The sequence below is a fragment of the Micromonas commoda genome, chromosome 1 (genome assembly GCF_000090985.2).
Source record: "Micromonas commoda chromosome 1, complete sequence".
NCBI lineage: Eukaryota > Viridiplantae > Chlorophyta > Mamiellophyceae > Mamiellales > Mamiellaceae > Micromonas > Micromonas commoda.
This window is the reverse complement of record NC_013038.1, coordinates 470316-488809: the sequence shown is the minus strand read 5'-3', so window position 1 is coordinate 488809 and position 18494 is coordinate 470316. Positions and strand designations below refer to the sequence as shown.

Genomic DNA, 18494 nt, shown 5'->3' with positions numbered 1-18494 from the left:
GTACCTTCGTATTTATTACCTTCGACCGTTAGCTTCGTATGTGTTGTAAAGGCAAATACACTCCGAAGTCACTTCCCCACAGACGCGCACAGGTATCAGAAGCAAACAATTATTGTAAACATATGAAAGCTACGTACGTAACGCTTAACTTAACCCTGAACCCCTAAACCCTAACCAATCAACTCGTAATGGCATGGTCTATTTCTACGAAGATATTCTGCGCGCGCAACACACCAAATTCCGACGCGTTCGATTCGCGAGCTGCCTGGCTCGACATCGAGGGTCTACTTCACCAGGCAACAAAGACAGAACTTGTGAATTTCGAGTTTTTGCGTAGCGCGCCCAAGGCGTAAATTTCGAAGTCATCATGTGTGTATTCGTGGTTCTCTCTCACCCCGCCCGGCGTGATACTTGCTCTATCTGACTAACATTCCTGTCAGATAATTGTGACTAAGTCACCATAGCATCTCGTCAGTTCATATTCTTTCGCCCTTTATTACCTTCGAAGGTACTTGCAGTGTTTGTTTCAAGAGTGCCTTTTAGTCTGTGTCAAATTTCTTCCGTCGCTCGGTCCCGGTCGACCCTCTCAGAACTTGTCGTCAATTTTTCGCCTCTTTGTGTCCCGGACACAACAACAAAGCAGAAAATTGTTGTTCTTTCGGCTGTTTTTTTATCTTGATGAATTCCACAAGAGTCGATTCGTCATTTCCTTCCATATTTATACGGTTTCCACCCGTACGGAAATAACGTTTCGTATGTACATATATACGCAAGCGATTCCGAAAGGTCGAGTACCCGTATTTTATATCCCAAATTCGTTTTGGGCCACGAAAGGGCACGGCAGAAGGCGGAGATCCTTTTGGTTCTCTCACGAAATGTCGGGACCACGTTTCTGTGGTTCCGGAGCCCATGGAAAATTGGAATGAACTGACTCTGCATGTGAGTAGCAAGTATATTTTTAACCAGCAGTATTATTTAGCTCATCATTTATTTAGATATCTAATAAATACATACAGTATACCATCACCCTCATTCGTAGTCTCCAGTTATTAGATTGCAGTACCTTCGACTTATCTACGTTTTCAAATCATAACTACTAGACTAGCTCTAGTTGATTCGACCGGTCACCATACATGCACGATCCGTTTTGAAAATCCGTTAAACGGATATCCGTTCTCAGAGATAGGCACTGGACGGAGTAGCTGTACCTTCGTACGTACTCTATATGTTCATACAGACTAAGTATTTAGTCAGCCTGACTAACATTCCTGTCAGATAATTGTGACTAAGTCACTGTACCATCGTTATTACGAAGCTATAAAATAACATAGACTATATATACAGAAGGTAGGTGGTATCGTATGTAAACTTTCGGACGAACGAAGGTATTTTTATATATACCATATCGTTCGCTTGCTCACAATGAATTTATGTAGTAGCTAGAGTTTAGGGTTAGGGTTAAGGTAAAAGCTAGCTACTAGCTAGCTAGCTAGCTAGCTAGCTAGCTAGTAGCTAGCTATAGCTATCTTAGCTACTAGCTAGTAGCTATTATATATATAGAGCTACTGGCTACTACCTTCGTAGCTATAGCTAGCTAGCTAGTAGCTCTAGCTAGCTAGCTAGATAGCTAGCTACTAGCTAGTAGTAATAAAGGGCGAAAGAATATGAACTGACGAGGATTCGTGGAATAGCCTCCCTGTGAGACTGATGAACAGGAACGTTCGGTTCGGGAGGCTGATTTGGGACGAGTCTCGATGAAGCTTCGGTGAAGCCTCGGTGAAAGACGCATTGAGAAGGGCTACTTATTTATGGTTTGAAGCCGAATTTTCATCGATACATCGGTCAACTTCGACGTCTACCATCGCCGGATGAATGAAGGATAGAATATTATTAGTCTATCTACTAGCATCGACGTTTACTTGTTTGAATTATTGATAGTCCCACATAATATATGTTAATATGTATGATAACCACGTACATATGTACGAATGAAGTGATATGTTCATCAGGTAAAATAAAGTAAAAGTTTACCCACCAATAATACACATGTGCATGGTTGAGAATTTGTACGGATGCTCCATCGGAACTAAAAGCTAGAGCAGGCAGGCTGGGTTGACCCGGAATCACTTTCTTTGACGCGTCCACCCAGGAGTTCCACGCCCAAGGAAAATCGGCCGCCATGTCCGCTGACCTCGCGGAATCGAAATTTAGCATCCCTGTGGATAGGTACGCCCCATGCATTGCACGCGTTTCCTTCGCGATGTTCCGGCGTTCTCCGCGCCCATCAGGGCCGATTCGGACCCGAACGCGAGCCTTGCGCTTGTCCGCTGGGCCGCATTCGTTGCCCGCGACTTCGCCCGTGTCGTCTTTGATGCATCGTCCATGAGCGTTCCTGCTTAACCGAATCTCTCCGATATGTGATTACCTTCCGCAGCGAAAACAAGGCGAAGAGCCTCAATATCTTCTCCTTCAACTTCCCTCACCATGCGTCCTTCCACATGTCCTGGATGGGCTTCTTTGTGTCTTTCGTGTCGACTTTCGCTGCGGCGCCCATGATCGCCATCATCAGAGAAGACCTCGAACTCACAAAGCCTAACCTCGGATCCGCCGGCCTCGCCGCCGTGACCGGTACGATCGGCGCACGCGTCCTCATGGGCTCCGTCTGTGACGTCGTCGGGCCCAGGTACGGCCTGTCCATCGTTCTGCTGCTCTCTGCCCCGTTCTGCTTCTGCATGTCCTACGTCACATCCGCCGCCGGCTTCCTCATTTGCCGCATGGGAATCGGGCTCGGCCTCGCCACGTTCGTGGCCTGCCAGTTCTGGATGTCGTGCATGTTTAACGGCAAGTGTGTTGGTCTCGCTAATGCCACTGCTGCTGGATGGGGCAACCTTGGCGGCGGCGTGACTCAGTTTCTGATGCCTCTGATCTTCCGTGGCATGACTTCGGCGACTGAGGGACGCATCTTTTCCGCGTGGCGATGGGCTTACCTAGTGCCCGGCCTTCTCCACACCATCATGGGCGTCGCTGTGATGTTTATCGGCCAGGATCTTCCTGACGGCAACTTCAAGTTCCTTCACACCTCTGGACAGCTCGAGAAGAAGTCTGCTGCCACGACCCAGTACCTCGGAATCACTAACTACCGCATGTGGTGCATGGTTGCGACGTATGGTTTCTGCTTCGGTGTCGAGCTCACTATGAACAACATCGTGGCATCGTACCTGTATGATCAGTTCGAGCTTGATCTTGTCACGGCTGGTACCCTCGCTTCTTGCTATGGCCTCATGAACATCTTTGCCCGATCCGTCGGTGGTTTGATGTCTGACTACATGTCGGTCAAATTCGGAATGCGCGGCCGACTTTGGACTCTCTGGGTCGTGCAGACGCTCGAGGGTATTCTTTGCGTCTTCATGGCTCTCGCAAAGGACAGCCTCGCGACCACCATTCTGTTCATGGTGCTTTTCTCCATTTGCGTGCAGGCCTCCGAGGGTGCTTCGTACGGTATTGTTCCATACATCACGCGTCGCGCTCTCGGCGTCGTGTCAGGCTACATCGGAGCTGGCGGCAACGCGGGATCCACCATCTGCATGGCACTTTTTTTCACGTCCTCATCAATCGCTGTCTACGAAGGCATCATGTACATGGGATTCACTATCATCGGCGTCACGCTGCTCGTCGTCCCCATCCATTTCCCGATGTGGGGTTCCATGTTCTTCCCTGGGGATCCCAACGTCTCCGAGGAGGATTACTACATCGCGAGAGAATTCAACGAGGAGGAGATCAAGGAGGGCCTCGCCCTTTCCGTGCAGAAATTCTGCCAGAACTCTTATCAGGAGCGTGCTCCTAGCATGCGACCAGTGGAGTCAAGCGAGGCGAAGGTCTAGATGTTTCATAACAAAGTCTTCTCGCTGAATGAGGACCAATCATTGTTGGATGGGATGAGTAGAAAGCATGTTTTTAAGATGACTGTAGACCCGTCCTGTGATTCTTTTAGTTCTCGCGGAAAGAAGCAAATTGTTGTTTTTCAACATCTCATAAAGTTGAGGGCTTGGGCACAATCTGCGCCTGCAATAACATAGTTCTACGAGCGAGTGCCAATACCGGATCCTTTGAACGCCGTTTCAAGACGCTTCTGAATTCCTATGCCCCATTATGTATTCGCACTCGATCATGTCATTAGATATTCTGCGAGCTTAAGAGGGCGTCGATAGCAGGATGACACCTCTGTCGCTGAAATACAATTTCAGCAGTTATTAACCCGTTGCTTAAATACCAGTCAGTTTGCACAGCTGCAGGTAGGCAGGAATAAGGAACAGAGGAGTCATCCTAACTTTACCAGTACCCCAACTGGATAAATAAAACACGCCTTGGTAAAACATGATCATAACCAAGAAAGAAATATTGCTGGTAGAATGAGATATATGAAATGAGTTGGGTAGTTTAGCGTTGTGTTCGTCTACAACAGAAAGAACTGAGCCTCGCTGGCGTTCAATGTGGGTGATTCAGGATACAAAGGTTCTGCTGACCTGATCAATCAATCTCGTTCTCTGCGATCGCGTGTTCCATGAAAGGTGACACAAGTCCGTTTGCGCATGTCTTGAGGATGATTTAGAGCTTAAGATTTAGTGGAGACGGCAGCTTGGAGAACAAGGCGCTGATGTGGTAAATTTTTATGGCGCTGTGGCCTTGTGGTAAATTTTTATGATACTTTTTATGATAGTCTATTATGATACAAATATCCATATTCTATTCCATGTATGAATGCATGCATTAAAAAATATCTATTTTTCGGTTTTAGCAATTTCAAGTTGAGTATGATATCATATATCATTAATAATAAGATGGCCATATTTGGGGATTGTGTTCACTCATCATGTCCCATACATATGTTCAGATATTCCAGGCAGTAGTGAACGAATATTATCATCATGAAAATAGCGCCGATCCAAGCAATCAACATATATCTGCGATTTTCGGATCGCTGCAATAGATGTGGACCAATCATTTCGCGCACAGTTATTCTTCTGTCCAGCTGTAAGAGCAGCGTTCCTTCCGTACTACCATCGCAACATGGCAGCAACTTCGTGCATCAGCAGCATTCGCGCACCCGCGCCCGTTAGATTAGCGACCCGGCGCTCCGGTAAGTCGAGCATGTCCCTGATCGTCCATGACGGCATAGCTAGAGGTGAATTCGAGTGGGATGCCGGAACCAGACCGTGGAAAGTTTGAAAGCTTCCTCGGGCACACGCAGGTCGTCGACATTGCGATCATGCCCGAGGGATCTGCTTTGAACCCATCGATGATTGTCTCTGCAACCATGAGTGCCGAGCGCCGCTCCTTGAAGTTCAACCTCTTAACTTTCGACTGAATCACCAGTCCTTTATCCCCGCTTGCTACAGGACTCCGCGGTGTCTCTCGTGTCACGCCTCAGAAAAAGCCGCGTGGTCGCGCAACGCTGGCAGTTGCCTCGTGAGTACTTTATATGATCCCGCAGCTTATAATTCCATAATATTTTACCACGTCTGTTGACGTTCTCGTCTTTCAGGGAATCCAAGACGTTTGATGATGACTGGCTGAAGGCAGACACCACTGTTCACCTTCTCACTCTTTTTGGATGGTCGATACCATCGGGCATTGCTATCAAAGCATACGGCGACACCTCTCTTCTTGGTATGGCGTTTGGTTTATGAAGACATTCCCCTGTCGACCTTCCCCATTCTCATGTCATCTTCTCCTGTCGACGTTAACTCGGCCACCAAATTCTATTGTGTCCCTAACTGTTGCTGCGTTTGCGGACTCCATCGGGAGCAACTTGGCCAATTTTCCTCAAGGGCCTGGTCTTGACGATAAGTTCTGGCTATACCTTATCACGTGGCACATCGGCCTGTTTTCAACTATGCTTCTCGGGCAAATTGGTTGGCAGGGACGCAAACAGGGCTACTTCAAGTAGTCAGTAGACACCTTACTTGGAACACCGAAGCTTTTTTGTGCGCCAAGACAGAGACATTTCGTTCGTTCAGGTCATAGTGTGTCAATATATGCATTACCATCTACCTAGGCGTATCCTTGGCGTCATATCTGCCGTTCGCGTTCCCAGAACTCCCCGTATCGGCTTACCCTAAGTTGAAAACTTGTTTATTTGCCGGCATAAACAAGCTCGTCAATCCGCTTCTCTGCAATGTCAAGTTTGTCGCGAAGCTCGCTTGTTGTGCGGCTGAGAGCCTCAAGCTGAGCCCGCAGCTCTTCGTCTTCTTGTGTTTCATGTGATAAATTTATAAGTGCATTGCAATCTCGCAAGGGAACTGGGTAGGCCAGAGCACGGAACCTAGATACAGTTCTGGTTAGTGGTAAAACAAATTTGAAGAACTGAAATAAGTCACCCACTTCCACTCAAAATGGTTCAGAAATTGCCTTCCATACAGTCGAGGTGGTATCGTTGATATTGGAGTAGGAGCACAGCATGCTTTTATGTGGTGCGCGCAAAGCTTAGTGACCGTCCAAGCCTGTGTCACCGGTATAGGACGAAGTTGCCAGTAAAAAGCACCAGTGGTTGTAGTTCAAAACGATTTTATACCTGCAGGAAATCGATTATTCCGAAGTATACCACAGACACGCTACCACGATGGTATGATACATATGATTTGGAATGAAGAATATTCGCCGAGTCCGATGCCGTCAGCTGGTATGTTCCTAAGGGAGGCCCATGGACAGCCATTATCAACGAGTAGTCCATCAGACCATGATTTGTAAGGAAGGCAACGTCTTCCCGGAGAAGCTCCATAACTTCACGTTTCTGCTCTTTCGTTAGGTAAATCGGCATATCGTAGGCCTTCCGTTTACCGGACAAGTAGCGTCGACGCGTCACCGGGATGCAGCGGTCGCAGCCCAACGCTTCCGATGCCATCCAGCTAAGTTTCCAGCACCTTTTGTGGGCTTCGATAACAGTTACGCCATCATCTATGAGAACTTTATCATCGGCTGACCCTTTCAGGTCATACAACCCGTTCCAAGTTTTAATATTCGCCGGTAAGCAGTTGGCCACAACAATAAAACGTCCGAGCGAATCATGTGTGAAAGCAGCGACAATTTTGCAGATCAGGGTTGCGCCCTGGTGGGGATGGAAGGTAAAAGATAGAAATGAGACAGAACAACATTGGACCTTACCTCCTTAACTCGAGCCACATACGACGATAAAAAGTTGTCTTGGAGAAGTGTTTTTGCGTCGCCGACGTTGAGTTGCTTTACGAAAAACCTGCCATCAACTGTGCGGGCAATCAGATCGCCCCCTTTTCCACCTCCGTTCCCCAGCTGGCTGAAGTGGAAGTTGCTCTCTAAAAATGTGTCCTGCAGGTTGAACGCACGCCGCAGAACAACGAAATGTTCGTCTTTCAAAGTCTCACAGAATACGCTTCCAACCCTTAGAGATGATGCGCCTGATCTGCCGGTCATGTCTTTTGCGCTCACAAATGAGCGGTGAACGAATCGCGTAAACGGCGGTGTATGTCGTGGTTGACAGGTCAGTCCGCGCTTCGCGCCTCTCCCGGACCCACCTTCGTGAGTTTCGAAGCGAGCAGGCGTATATAAATAAATTTAAATAAAGCGGGATATTAAATATCATCATAAATATATTATTATCAGATCACGTGTGTAAGAATTTTTCTCTGGCCCAGGGGCGGGAATGACCTGGAGTTTGTGTACCCTTAAAAACCCTGAAGCGAGCCACGCGCTTCCAGGAGCGGTTTTTCACATGAGCAAGATGCGCTCTCATGTAGCCGCTAACGCGCGAGTAACAAGCGGCGCGCTGTATCTTTAGGGTCCGCGCCGTGTCCTTAGGGGGTTGGGGTAGGGTTTTCAGGGTTTAGAGTTTGAACAGCCGCGAAGCGGCTCGTCGGCCACTCCCTATACACATCCTGAAGCGCGCCACGCCCAAAAAAAAAATCTGAACACAGATTATCGTATCATATGATAGTATATAAATATCTATGATATCTACATATATCATATCATAAACTAATGTTATTTAATATTTAACTATCATATCATATGATACATATATGATATCTTCATATAAAATAAAGTTATCATAATGATATTTACATCGATCTGTGTCAAGATTTTCATACATCATAATTTTCATACATCACGTAAAAAGCGCTCATATCAAACAGACCGTTTCCGCTTTCAAAGCGCTCCTAACATTATCAATATATGGGTGAGTAGTTCGCTTTGAATTCACGTAATTTGATAGGAAGACGCAGCGACCTAAAACGACATGATACAAGCCTTAGCTTTTAGTTCCGATGGAGCATCCGTACAAATTCTCTACCATGTGGTTATGTCATATGACAAATCAGCCAATATGATTATATATGATATGGACATGTTAATAATAAGTCGATGGTTTAATTTCCTGGTCTGTTTCACTATCCTCGACTTAAACTTACCTTGGAAGGTACCTTGGAAGGTACGAAGGTACCTTCGGTATTTATTAACTTAAGCAAACTTTCCTTCAGCTAAACGACGTCTACATATATACGGGTTATCAAAATAAAGCTTAAGACTGCAATGAAAGAAACCTGTCCCTGCCTGTCTTCAACCCTGTCACCCTTGCGAGAGTGATCACCGCTGCGTGGTCGTACGAAGGTACTAATAAATGAACCGTCAATCCTTGAGTCAAATCCCACATGCGGGACATTAAGATATAATAGTGATATAATATCAAGTGTAACTTTCTTGTACGATTTCTTATTAAAAGTTACACCAAGACAAGTTTCGGTGTTCAAACTCCATGATTCCCATTCAAGACCCCATCAGTGTTCCCTTACTTGAACACACCACGGCACCTTTTGCCGTACACTTTCGAATTCCGACGAGCTGGCATCCAGGCACAACTCCCGCTTCCTAACACTGCTGCACAATACATATATACTCAGCAAGTAATCAAAGATGTCTGAGCGCAAGGCAGTCATTAAAAACGCTGACATGTCTGAGGTGTGCGCACCCCTCGACTCATTTTCGGGCAGGGGAACAACTCCGGCTGTTTTTGGCAACAGGCCCCTGATCTTCGTTTCTGCCGTTTCATACCTTTCCGCTTGGCTCGCTCCAGCATATGAGGAAATCCAGCATTGTCCTGACACCGGTGCACATACTTTTTCGTTAGGATATGCAGCAGGATGCGGTTGACTGCGCGACCCAGGTGAGCGCAAGACCCGAGGCTCACACGTATTTTTGGCAGTGTTGGTCTTCCTTCCGGGCTCGCCTGGCTATCGACACGAAATATCGTTCGTAACTCGATTTCGCTCCCTCACATCTAACTGCGCAATTTTTAATGAGCCGCGTTTGTATCATCGCGGACCGGATGCCGCGGCGCTTCACGCCCTGTTCGTGGAGCATTCGTAGAGCAATTCGCCACTATTTCACCGGTCCTGGGGCCAAAAACAGATTTTTTTCTGCTCCTTAAAGTTCAGGACTTGGTTTTTCCCTCTCGACAACCCTGGGTCCCTCTCTGTCGTGCACTGGGAGATGCGGGTTCCTGCACAATGTCGAGAAAGTACTAATGATCAGGAGGCAGTCACTAATAACACACTTTGATCATCTCATCAGGCCTTAGAGAAGTACAACATCGAGAAAGACATCGCTGCTTTCATAAAAAAGGAGTTTGACAAGAAATACAATCCAACGTGGCACTGCATCGTTGGACGCAACTTTGGCTCGTATGTAACACACGAGACGAAGCATTTCATCTACTTCTACCTCGGTCAGGTCGCGGTGCTCCTTTTCAAATCTGGATAGACAGTCATCCGAGATTTTGATCGAAAAACTGGTGAATACGCAAAAATACTTCAGAACTTTAACAGAAGCGCAGAGGTGTCTATCATCGCATTATAAGTTGTGATTCGTTGTGTGACAATCAAACTATCCTTAAAGCACAAACTTTCGTCTGTCCAATTTGTTGCCATCGGCTCGTCTGCAGCGAACATATTCGTATTCACCGTGCTTGCTGTCGAAAACGCCCTTTTGCACACTCAAGAGTTTGAGAGTGAACCTGGGTCCAAGTTCCTGCAATCTTGCCCGAAAATTCGAACCATCTCCCGAGCACGAGCTTCTGCCACTTGTTATCCTTTCGGGCGCATCCTGTATCTCGGGGTTCCTGGCAACAGCCTCTATTGGTTTCCTTCCTTCTGGTGAACCCTGGGCGTACTCGACTGATTTAGTTGAGTTATCCGACTCGCGCTGGTCATACTGACGTATCCCCTTGCGTAATTCAAAGATGTAGCGGTGATGACGAAAGAAGATAAAGTCACGCTGGTTGTGAAACGTTACGACTCGTCTCCCCTGCAATTCTGGTCTTTGAGGGAAAACCGACATGAGCATTCGCCCAATTCTATGACCTAGACGGGTTGAGAAGTTATTCAAGATGAGCTCTGGATGATGTTTTGTTGCGCGGCCGTGGTTGCGGATTGTTTTTGTCAGAGCAAGCGAGCTCAGACGATATAGACAAGATGGACCAACCGGTAGATGCACGTGAAGCAACCCATTGACTTTCGCTCCTCGACCAAACTTCCGGTTCTCGTTGAAGACAAGAAGGTCAGTGAAACCTCTTGCCACCGCGTGCTTGATCACCTCTTGCACATGATATGCCCGGCGGGCATGATAATAAACATTGGGTACTACCGAGAAGATATTCTCTAGGAAGCGAAACATTTCTCCGGAAGGCTTTCGGCTCGTGGTGATCATGACTTTTTGGGAGGTGACATCGCTGAAGTGCTTGGCAAACTCATCGTGTGCGAGTTCCTCAACAACTTCCTCGTCTATATCCTTGACGTGTGTCTCGTCTCTGACTCGTTGATTTTCTATCGTCTTTGGTACTTGACGGGGAGCCGTGGCAAGTTTTGGGGTCAACGTATTGTTTGCCTCTATCCGTCGAGCTTTGCGAGCGACGCGTTTCTCCTGTTGCCGAAGTTTCCCGGGACCTGAAAGTGCGGCGTGGTTTGGTATTCTGCCGTTCATATTGACAGGAAATCTCTGCGAGCTGTCGGAGCGCTGCTGACGCCCATCAGTCGTATTGCTGAGCCACTCTGCGTCCCTTGTCGCATGTTCTGTGCTTCTTGCGCCCATACGAAACAGCCAGGACGTGGCGACGTGCAGGAATCTGTTCAGGTTTTTCTTGACATCCACGATTATGTTGTCTGGTGGGCACCTCCGTCCCAACTTGTACTGCCTTGCCTACACAGCGCAATTTGTGAAGTTTCATGACTGTTTGCTTTATAGGTTGCGGATCTCGCCCGAAAACAAATTAGACTATAACGAAAGACATATATATATGACTGATGCAGTACAACTGATGCCGTATATTCGACATAAAATATTATGGATAATATGCGTATTACACTCGTATTACCTATGCGTATTATTGTTACCTTCGTTCGTATGTATATATATATATAGATATCTTCGTATGAAATAAATTAAAAATAAAAAATGTCCAAAAATTCGACATCGCTTTTCGTCTCGGAAAAATAATTCTCGTGCGTGGGCCGAAAAGAATTCTCGGACATTAGCATTAGCAGCCGTGACGGGAAAGCCAGCTTCGCTCTTTGTTGTTCGATCGAATGTCACCGAAGAAATATCCAAAGAAGTCAGACATAGAGAGTGATGGCATTTACCGCCTCCCCCGCTCGCATGACCAGCGACCACCGACCGCAGAGCCCTGGAATGTACCACGAGAAAACGCAGCCTCAAATATGGAAAGTGGACCGCTGAAAGAGCTGCGACGCCAGTTGGAGTCGTTGTCTACGCTAGGTAGTTCAGATTGTCTCGGTGAATTAGGCTCAAATGCGGCTGCTGCGGCCGCTGCGGCAGTGGAGGCAGCCCTCGAAAGCGGTAATATCAGTAGAGATAAATCGACACGCGTGGAGCGCCTTCTCCAGGAAAGGCAAAGGTCTATGCAACGTATCAAAAGTAGCACCGTCATAACTCCGGCGACTGAAGAAGATGATGATTCTTGCCCATCTGAAGAACAAGGTCGCGACCATTCACGTGCGAAGCAGCGTTTGATCATAGCTGCAAACCGCCTTCCAATATCGGCACAACGTAAGCAAGATGGGAAGTGGGCACTTAACCAGTCTGCTGGTGGGCTTGTAAGCGCACTTTCGGGAGTTGGGAACAACTATGAGATGCTGTGGGTCGGCTGGCCCGGGGTTTTTGTGGAGGAGGGTCCTGACCGCGATGCACTCACGCAGCTGCTTCTCCGGAGAGGTTGTCTTCCAATTTATTTATCTCGAAGCGAGGTTGACCTATATTATAACGGATACTGTAACAACGTACTTTGGCCTCTGTTCCACTATGTGCCACTTTCTTTTGAATCAAAACTTAGTGAAACGAAGAACATGGTAAGTTTCGTGCGATCGTTCGATTTATCGTTTACCATATCCTCCTAGTGTTTCCTCTGGCGAGCTTCTGACTCTTTGGTGATCATCAACACAGGGGTTGCAATGGTCCGCCTATCAGGAAGCTAGCGAGCAGTTTGCACACGTCATCTTGAATGCGTATCGGCACGGTGATGTGGTATGGTGCCATGACTATCATCTCATGCTTTTGCCGTCAAAGCTGAAGGAAGAACACCAAGATATGAACGTCGGATGGTTTCTCCACACACCTTTTCCATCGAGTGAAATTTATCGCATGCTACCTGTTCGAGAGGAGCTGCTACTATCTGTTCTCTCGGCCGATCTAGTTGGGTTTCACACCTACGATTATGCACGACACTTTGTGTCCGCGTGCTCGAGGATCCTCGGATTCGAAGGTACACCCGAGGGTGTCGAAGATAATGGAAATTTCACAAGAGTGGCGGCGTTTCCCATCGGAATTGACCCCAGTCGATTTACGCAGGCACTTGAGACGGAGCGCGTTCAGGCACACATCCATGAGTTGCGCCAGAGATTTCAGGGTCGCAAGGTAATGCTTGGAGTGGATAGACTTGACATGATCAAGGGGATTCCACAGAAGCTACTCGGATTTGAAAAGTTTTTATCGGAACACCCAGAGTGGCGCGACAGGGTCTTATTGGTACAGATCGCAGTCCCCACTAGAACAGATGTTGCTGAGTACCAAAGACTGACGTCTCAGGTACATGAAATAGTTGGGCGGATCAACGGTAGATTCGGCACTCTCGGATCTGTACCAATCCAGCACCTCGATTGCTCGCTCGCCTTCACCGAACTTTGTGCCCTTTATGCTGTCACGGATGTGTGTTTGGTGACCTCTCTCAGGGACGGCATGAACCTTGTCAGCTACGAATTTGTTTCCTGTCAGAGCAAAAATGCAGGAGTGCTGGTGCTGTCGGAGTTCGCTGGGGCCGCTCAGAGCCTTGGCGCAGGTGCGCTTCTTGTAAACCCATGGAATGTCAATGACATGGCTGCTGCGATCGAGGATGCTTTGACGATGCCAGATGCTGAAAGGCGCGAGCGGCAAAGACAGAATTTCACACATGTAACAATCCATACGGCCCAAGCATGGGCAGACACTTTCGTATCAGAGCTGAACGACACACATGTTGAGGCCGAGTTGCGGCGCAAGCGCATTCCCCCGCAGCTCGTCCCCATGACGATAATCAATTCATTTGTGACTGCGCGACACAGACTGATTATTCTGGTGAGCGAAAAACGTTAACATAACGTGTTCGATCTTTCTGACCTCCTATTCTTCGCAGGGTTTCAATGCAACACTTACAGTACAGGCTGATAGCTCCAAAAGACAGGTTCGAAGTGGAGTACTTCCCATGAAGCCGATAAAAACAGCCACTAGAATTCATCCTGTGTCGCAAGAATGTTTGCAAAGACTTTGTGACGATCCGACCACCACGCTATGCATCTTCAGTGGCTCTGAAAGGAATCGATTGAGCCAGGCATTCGCCCATCTACCAAAGCTTTGGATTGCAGCTGAAAACGGGTGTTTCATTCGCCCACCGTTAGAGGGCAAGCATTGTCAACTTGGTGTGGGAGGCACAGGGAAGTGGATTACGATGGTAGAAACATCCAATCTCGACTGGATAGAGAGTGTGCAGTTGGTGTTTGACTATTTTTGCGAGCGCACTCCACGAAGTTATGTTGAAACACGAGAGACGTCCTTGGTATGGAGTTACAAGTATGCCGACCCTGACTTCGGCCGACAGCAAGCCAGGGACCTTTTGCAACATTTGTGGACTGGACCCATTTCAAATGCGGCAGTTGATGTCATTCAGGGTGCGAAGTCTGTGGAGGTAAGGCCAATAGGTGTGAGCAAAGGTGCCGCAGTTGAGCGAATCGTCTCGATGATGGGAGAATTCGGTTCATCTTCATTGATAAGGCGAGAAGAGAGTTGTGAGCATGTTCCTCCCGAAACCAGGATTCATGCATCAACGGGAGAACAGACTGATGTAGTATCACACATGGCGACCTTCAGATCGACTGATAACATTTTCACCGGAATTGATCAGCAGGACCATGAAAATACTGCACCTCCACCGGCAGCTATTGAACATCGGCAGGTCGACTTTGTTATGTGTTGCGGTCACTTTCTTGGTCGAGACGAAGACATATTTGAGTATATCAATTATGGCTCCTCGGCAGTATTCAGACATCGTCACATCCCTGCAGTGCAGCATCCTTCAAAACAAAAGATCAAAAACCCCCACCGGGTTGAAAGCTTAGCAAATGTGTTTGAAAGCGATCAACAGGGCAATGATGCGCATAGTAAGCAGACTGGGGACGTGAATGATGCGGTCGATTCGAAAGGAAACGATGACGACAAACCTTCAATTTTGACAACTTTCAGGACTCCGATTACATGCACAGTCGGGCGGAAACGGTCAGGCGCAGGGTACTATGTGAACGACTCCGATGATATTGCCGAGCTTCTCGCGACACTGACAAATAGCCTTGATGACGGTAAGGCTCGTGTCGAGCTGCTTCAATTTGATACCGAATCAAGTCTGGGCTCCAACCGTTCACTCGCTGATCTTGCGAGGCATAATAGTGGCGCAAATATGCAATTGATGTCACAGCAAGGATCATTAGTAGACATCGCTAATCACAGATTTGGGCGTAATATTTCTGTGAGCAACATGAGCGATAACTCTTCTCTTGACTGTTCACACAAGGGTGGCGAAGCATCGATAAGCTTGAAACTGACATAGCTCTTCATGACAAACTGTTCCCGCGCATGTGTTCTCCGGGAAGGAAGCGTATTTCACATGCAACGATTTGTTACTGCATGATTTCTGTAGAAGGGCATAGACATGTGATTTGTGAGAAGCTTCAAATCAAATCATTACCTGATAACCGCGTACATCGAGATGAGGCAACAAATTCGTCGTCAGCTGATTTTTGATGATGTTTTGCACTTGGCTTCTCTTGAACTCACTTGCTGTCTGACATCTTCGTGTTTTGCCCTCAGGGGTTTATGTCCAGAAGAAATAAAGTCTACTGAGTCATCGAGGGAGACTGAGGCAAGAACTTGTCGCGTCTGAGCTACCGCAGAAAGAGCCTTTTTCAGCATCGCCTCATCCACATCAACGCCAGCAGCTTTTTGCTCTTGCAGTGTCCTGACAGCCAATACAGCCTTCATGTAAATTTCTTTCATCTCCTTCAAGAGAGCGTGGCGTTTTGAAGTAACTGTGTCGTTTCTGTCCTTCGATGACACTGCCATGCTTTGCGTGGAATTTCTTTCGGTCGTTGCCTTGTCCACATTTTTTGTGCGCACGCTGTTCGCTCTTTTTTGGCTAGCGACATATTTCGGGTCATTCCATTTCGCCTTGAGCGCCGCGGATATGGCAGCTTTATGCTGTGCAGATTTCGGTACGCCGCGATTCGAGCGAGACTCTTTGCGTTTCTCCACAAATCTAGGTGTCATTTTCTGTGCTAGATTGTTTTCATCGGTCCTCGCTGCCCTGCTGAAATGATGTTTCCTTTTTGATCTGTTTTCCCATGCGTGTTTTGTCCACGTCCCAAAATTCACTCGTTGGACACTGCTAATACGTCGTGCATGCATGCCAATCGTACAAATACCTACTTTTCCTCTGCGAACGCCAAGTGCACGAGCCTTGGCCTCGTTCCTCGCCTGCATCTTCTGGTGTGCCTTGTCGCGCACTGTTCGTCGAATCTTAATCTTAGTCGTGTCACTATGGAATGTCTTCGCTGCTGCTGCTCGCATTCGCTGTTTAACCTGGGGATTTTGCATCGCTATTGCAGTGTTTGCTCTAATCTTGGCGATCGTCTCAGGTGTGTGCTTCTTTCCTTTATTCCATGCCGGTTTGCCCTTATTTGCAGCGCCAATCTTGGCGCGGCGTCGGGCCTCAGTTCGTTCGCTGAAAACATTTTGGTTACACTGCGCTTTGCCTATCATGGCATGAAGGACTTTTGAAGGCACCGTGATGCAATCAACTTGCCCGGTGTCTCGTTGAAAACGCAGATGGTTACAGTTAGGACAATGACAACCTGAGACATGATGTTTCTGCTGCTGCTTGCCGATGACAAAGCCGCCGTCGAAGCAGACAAATATGGCACTCTTGGACACTGCAGTGTTGTTGTTGTCGGGCTTTGCAGCTTTGATTAAGCTGCGAAGTTTCATGCAAACATCGCAACCACATCCGTTAGTGTGAGGTTTTGCTCTGACGACAAAACCTTCATTAGCTCTGGATCGTTCCTTTTGGGAACTACCTCTCTTTTGCCCAAATTCATGGAGAGCGTTTGTGTCTTCAACCTGCAAATCGCTTCCATCGGTGCCTGTGGTCTCGAATACATCGCGCGAAGCTGGTCCGTTGGCTGAGTGTCTACCTTCGCTGAGAACCCGAGTCACACACAGCTTGCGCAACTCGCAAACCAGAGATGAGTTACCATCAACAGTGTCGCAGCGTGTGCGATCGCAACTTGTGGACGCCGATTCGCGCCGGAAGCGCCGGTTTACGCCCTCGCCGCCATGAACGAGGGCGCTGCGTGCAACGGACGGAATTACTCGTGCTTGCTCCTGTCCCCACCGCGTCGTTGCATTGATGAAAAGGACATGGCAGCTCATCTTTCTTGGTAAGGTTAAGACTTTGATGGACGGGGCAGGTGCAGGTCCTAACAACGCCGATAACACGATGTTTTCTTATCGCTCCATCCAACGCGCAATTTGCGAGGAGTGTGAGTCAAGACCTTTCCTTATTACGAAGGTATTAGCCAGCCTACCTCATGTTATTCGACGGTATCGTATATATTTTGATGGGTAATAAGCTATTATTTATACTATCTTCGTTCGTACCTCTTATTTATACTCATAGTCTAAGCACTTAACCTATGTATGCACGAAGGTACAGTGCATATCACTGAGAACGGATTTTCAAAACGGATCGTGTATGGTGACTTGTCGAAACATTTTGTTAAAATCATCGTTTTGTCAACGGATCCGAGATGACATCCGCGATGAAACGAGAACTACTAGCTAGCTAGCTAGCTGGCTAGTAGCCTACTCCATTCTACGAGGTAGCTACCTAGCTAGCTAGCTAGCTAGCTAGCTAGCTAGTAGAATCGAAATGCCCCTCACCAGAATGTGCGTCGACTTTCGGCCGGAACAGCGCCATCTGTGAAACATTCGCCCGACCCAAATTTGGGAAGAGTCAGTTTACTGATGAAGTCACATTGAGCACCACATCCCAAGGTTTATTTCTTCTACGAAGGACTATAGATACGAAGGTACGAATGAAGGTACGAAGGTATATATTATATATACCTTCGTACTAACTTTTATATCGTTGACATTTTTGACATCGTTGATTTGAGAGTGTTGATTTAAGCGCTCCATATAAGTGTGACACTTACCTGGTATCGTGAACTAAGAGTCATGGTTCAATTTCTCCGTACATTATTGTAATCACCGAGGGAACGAACCTGTCATGACCATCATAATCCTAATCCTGTTATAGACGACTTTAATCCTTCTTGAATACCTGTCGACACTTTTCTCATCGCTAATTCGAGAACGTTGAGTTATCGCTTCATACAAATGTAAAACGCACTTGGTATCGTGAACTAGGAGTCTTGGTTTCGACACGCTGCGCAACCCGTCTCGCGCGACACGGCGACGACTACGCGACGCGGCTATGCCGACCACCTGTAGACGGACGACGCGCGTCACCCCACCGCGCGCCGCATACGTGACGTGACTGTCCGGGCACTGGAGAGTGAAGGTATTTATTTCTTGCACTGAACCACATGGTTGTGAATTTGTGCGGAAACTCCATCCGAACCTTGACGAACAAATGTAAATAAATGATTCGTGAGCCACGATTTCGATGACATGTGTTTTGTTCAGGAAAAGCAGGAGAAGGTTTTACGGATAGGTGCCCGCAGGTGCAGGCAAAAAAAAATTGTGAATGCGTCACAATGGAATCAAATCTCAGATTTCTTTAGTAAAAGGCGAAAGAAATGTCTGCCAAGATGTGATACCGACGCCTTGTCCATGTAACGAATTGCAGCTGA

General features: G+C 47.4%; 7 protein-coding genes and 1 pseudogene across 9 annotated transcripts; 4 read left to right on the top strand and 4 right to left on the bottom strand.

Moving 5' to 3' along the window:
- Positions 1 to 1822: 1822 nt before the first annotated feature.
- On the bottom strand, positions 1823 to 3471 carry TNR2 (annotated as a pseudogene; the record flags this gene model as incomplete). Its single annotated transcript has 1 exon — positions 1823 to 3471. A coding segment is annotated over one exon (1649 nt), but the record flags the coding sequence as incomplete, so codon positions are not given.
- MICPUN_113915 (predicted protein) lies at positions 2180 to 3989 on the top strand (the record flags this gene model as incomplete). 2 transcript variants are annotated; one of them, XM_002507463.1, is made up of 2 exons in its annotated part: positions 2180 to 2226; positions 2435 to 3989. In XM_002507463.1, the coding sequence occupies 2 exons, from the start codon at positions 2180 to 2182 to the stop codon at positions 3879 to 3881; spliced, it is 1494 nt and encodes a 497-aa protein (XP_002507509.1). The 2 variants fall into 2 exon arrangements, with proteins under 2 accessions (XP_002507509.1, XP_002507510.1); XM_002507464.1 differs by having other exon boundaries at positions 2435 to 3881.
- A 1078-nt stretch (positions 3990 to 5067) lies between these two features.
- Positions 5068 to 6057, top strand: PSAO (photosystem I subunit O; the record flags this gene model as incomplete). Its single annotated transcript, XM_002507462.1, has 4 exons — positions 5068 to 5137; positions 5397 to 5466; positions 5543 to 5667; positions 5781 to 6057. The coding sequence occupies 4 exons, from the start codon at positions 5068 to 5070 to the stop codon at positions 5945 to 5947; spliced, it is 432 nt and encodes a 143-aa protein (XP_002507508.1). The 3' UTR covers positions 5948 to 6057.
- On the bottom strand, positions 6003 to 7566 carry PIPK1 (phosphatidylinositol-4-phosphate 5-kinase). Its single transcript, XM_002507065.1, has 4 exons — positions 7162 to 7566; positions 6572 to 7105; positions 6382 to 6500; positions 6003 to 6322 (listed from the first exon to the last, which is right to left on the bottom strand). Exons 1-4 carry the CDS (start codon positions 7444 to 7446, stop codon positions 6133 to 6135), a joined length of 1128 nt encoding a protein of 375 aa, XP_002507111.1. The 5' UTR covers positions 7447 to 7566; the 3' UTR covers positions 6003 to 6132.
- Positions 7567 to 8871: 1305 nt separating this feature from the next.
- On the top strand, positions 8872 to 11341 carry ODA-LC8 (flagellar outer dynein arm light chain 8). The gene is made up of 3 exons (XM_002507461.1): positions 8872 to 8988; positions 9158 to 9193; positions 9601 to 11341. The coding sequence occupies exons 1-3, from the start codon at positions 8944 to 8946 to the stop codon at positions 9787 to 9789; spliced, it is 270 nt and encodes an 89-aa protein (XP_002507507.1). The 5' UTR covers positions 8872 to 8943; the 3' UTR covers positions 9790 to 11341.
- RPF1 (ribosome biogenesis protein RPF1) lies at positions 9919 to 11115 on the bottom strand (the record flags this gene model as incomplete). The annotated part of the gene is made up of 1 exon (XM_002507064.1): positions 9919 to 11115. One exon carries the CDS (start codon positions 11113 to 11115, stop codon positions 9919 to 9921), a length of 1197 nt encoding a protein of 398 aa, XP_002507110.1.
- Positions 11342 to 11609: 268 nt separating the features above from the next.
- On the top strand, positions 11610 to 15172 carry MICPUN_54984 (glycosyltransferase family 20 protein; the record flags this gene model as incomplete). Its single annotated transcript, XM_002507460.1, has 3 exons — positions 11610 to 12389; positions 12484 to 13650; positions 13709 to 15172. The coding sequence occupies 3 exons, from the start codon at positions 11610 to 11612 to the stop codon at positions 15170 to 15172; spliced, it is 3411 nt and encodes a 1136-aa protein (XP_002507506.1).
- A 179-nt stretch (positions 15173 to 15351) lies between these two features.
- Positions 15352 to 17049, bottom strand: GLP2 (hypothetical protein; the record flags this gene model as incomplete). Its single annotated transcript, XM_002507063.1, has 1 exon — positions 15352 to 17049. One exon carries the CDS (start codon positions 17047 to 17049, stop codon positions 15352 to 15354), a length of 1698 nt encoding a protein of 565 aa, XP_002507109.1.
- Positions 17050 to 18494: the final 1445 nt, after the last annotated feature.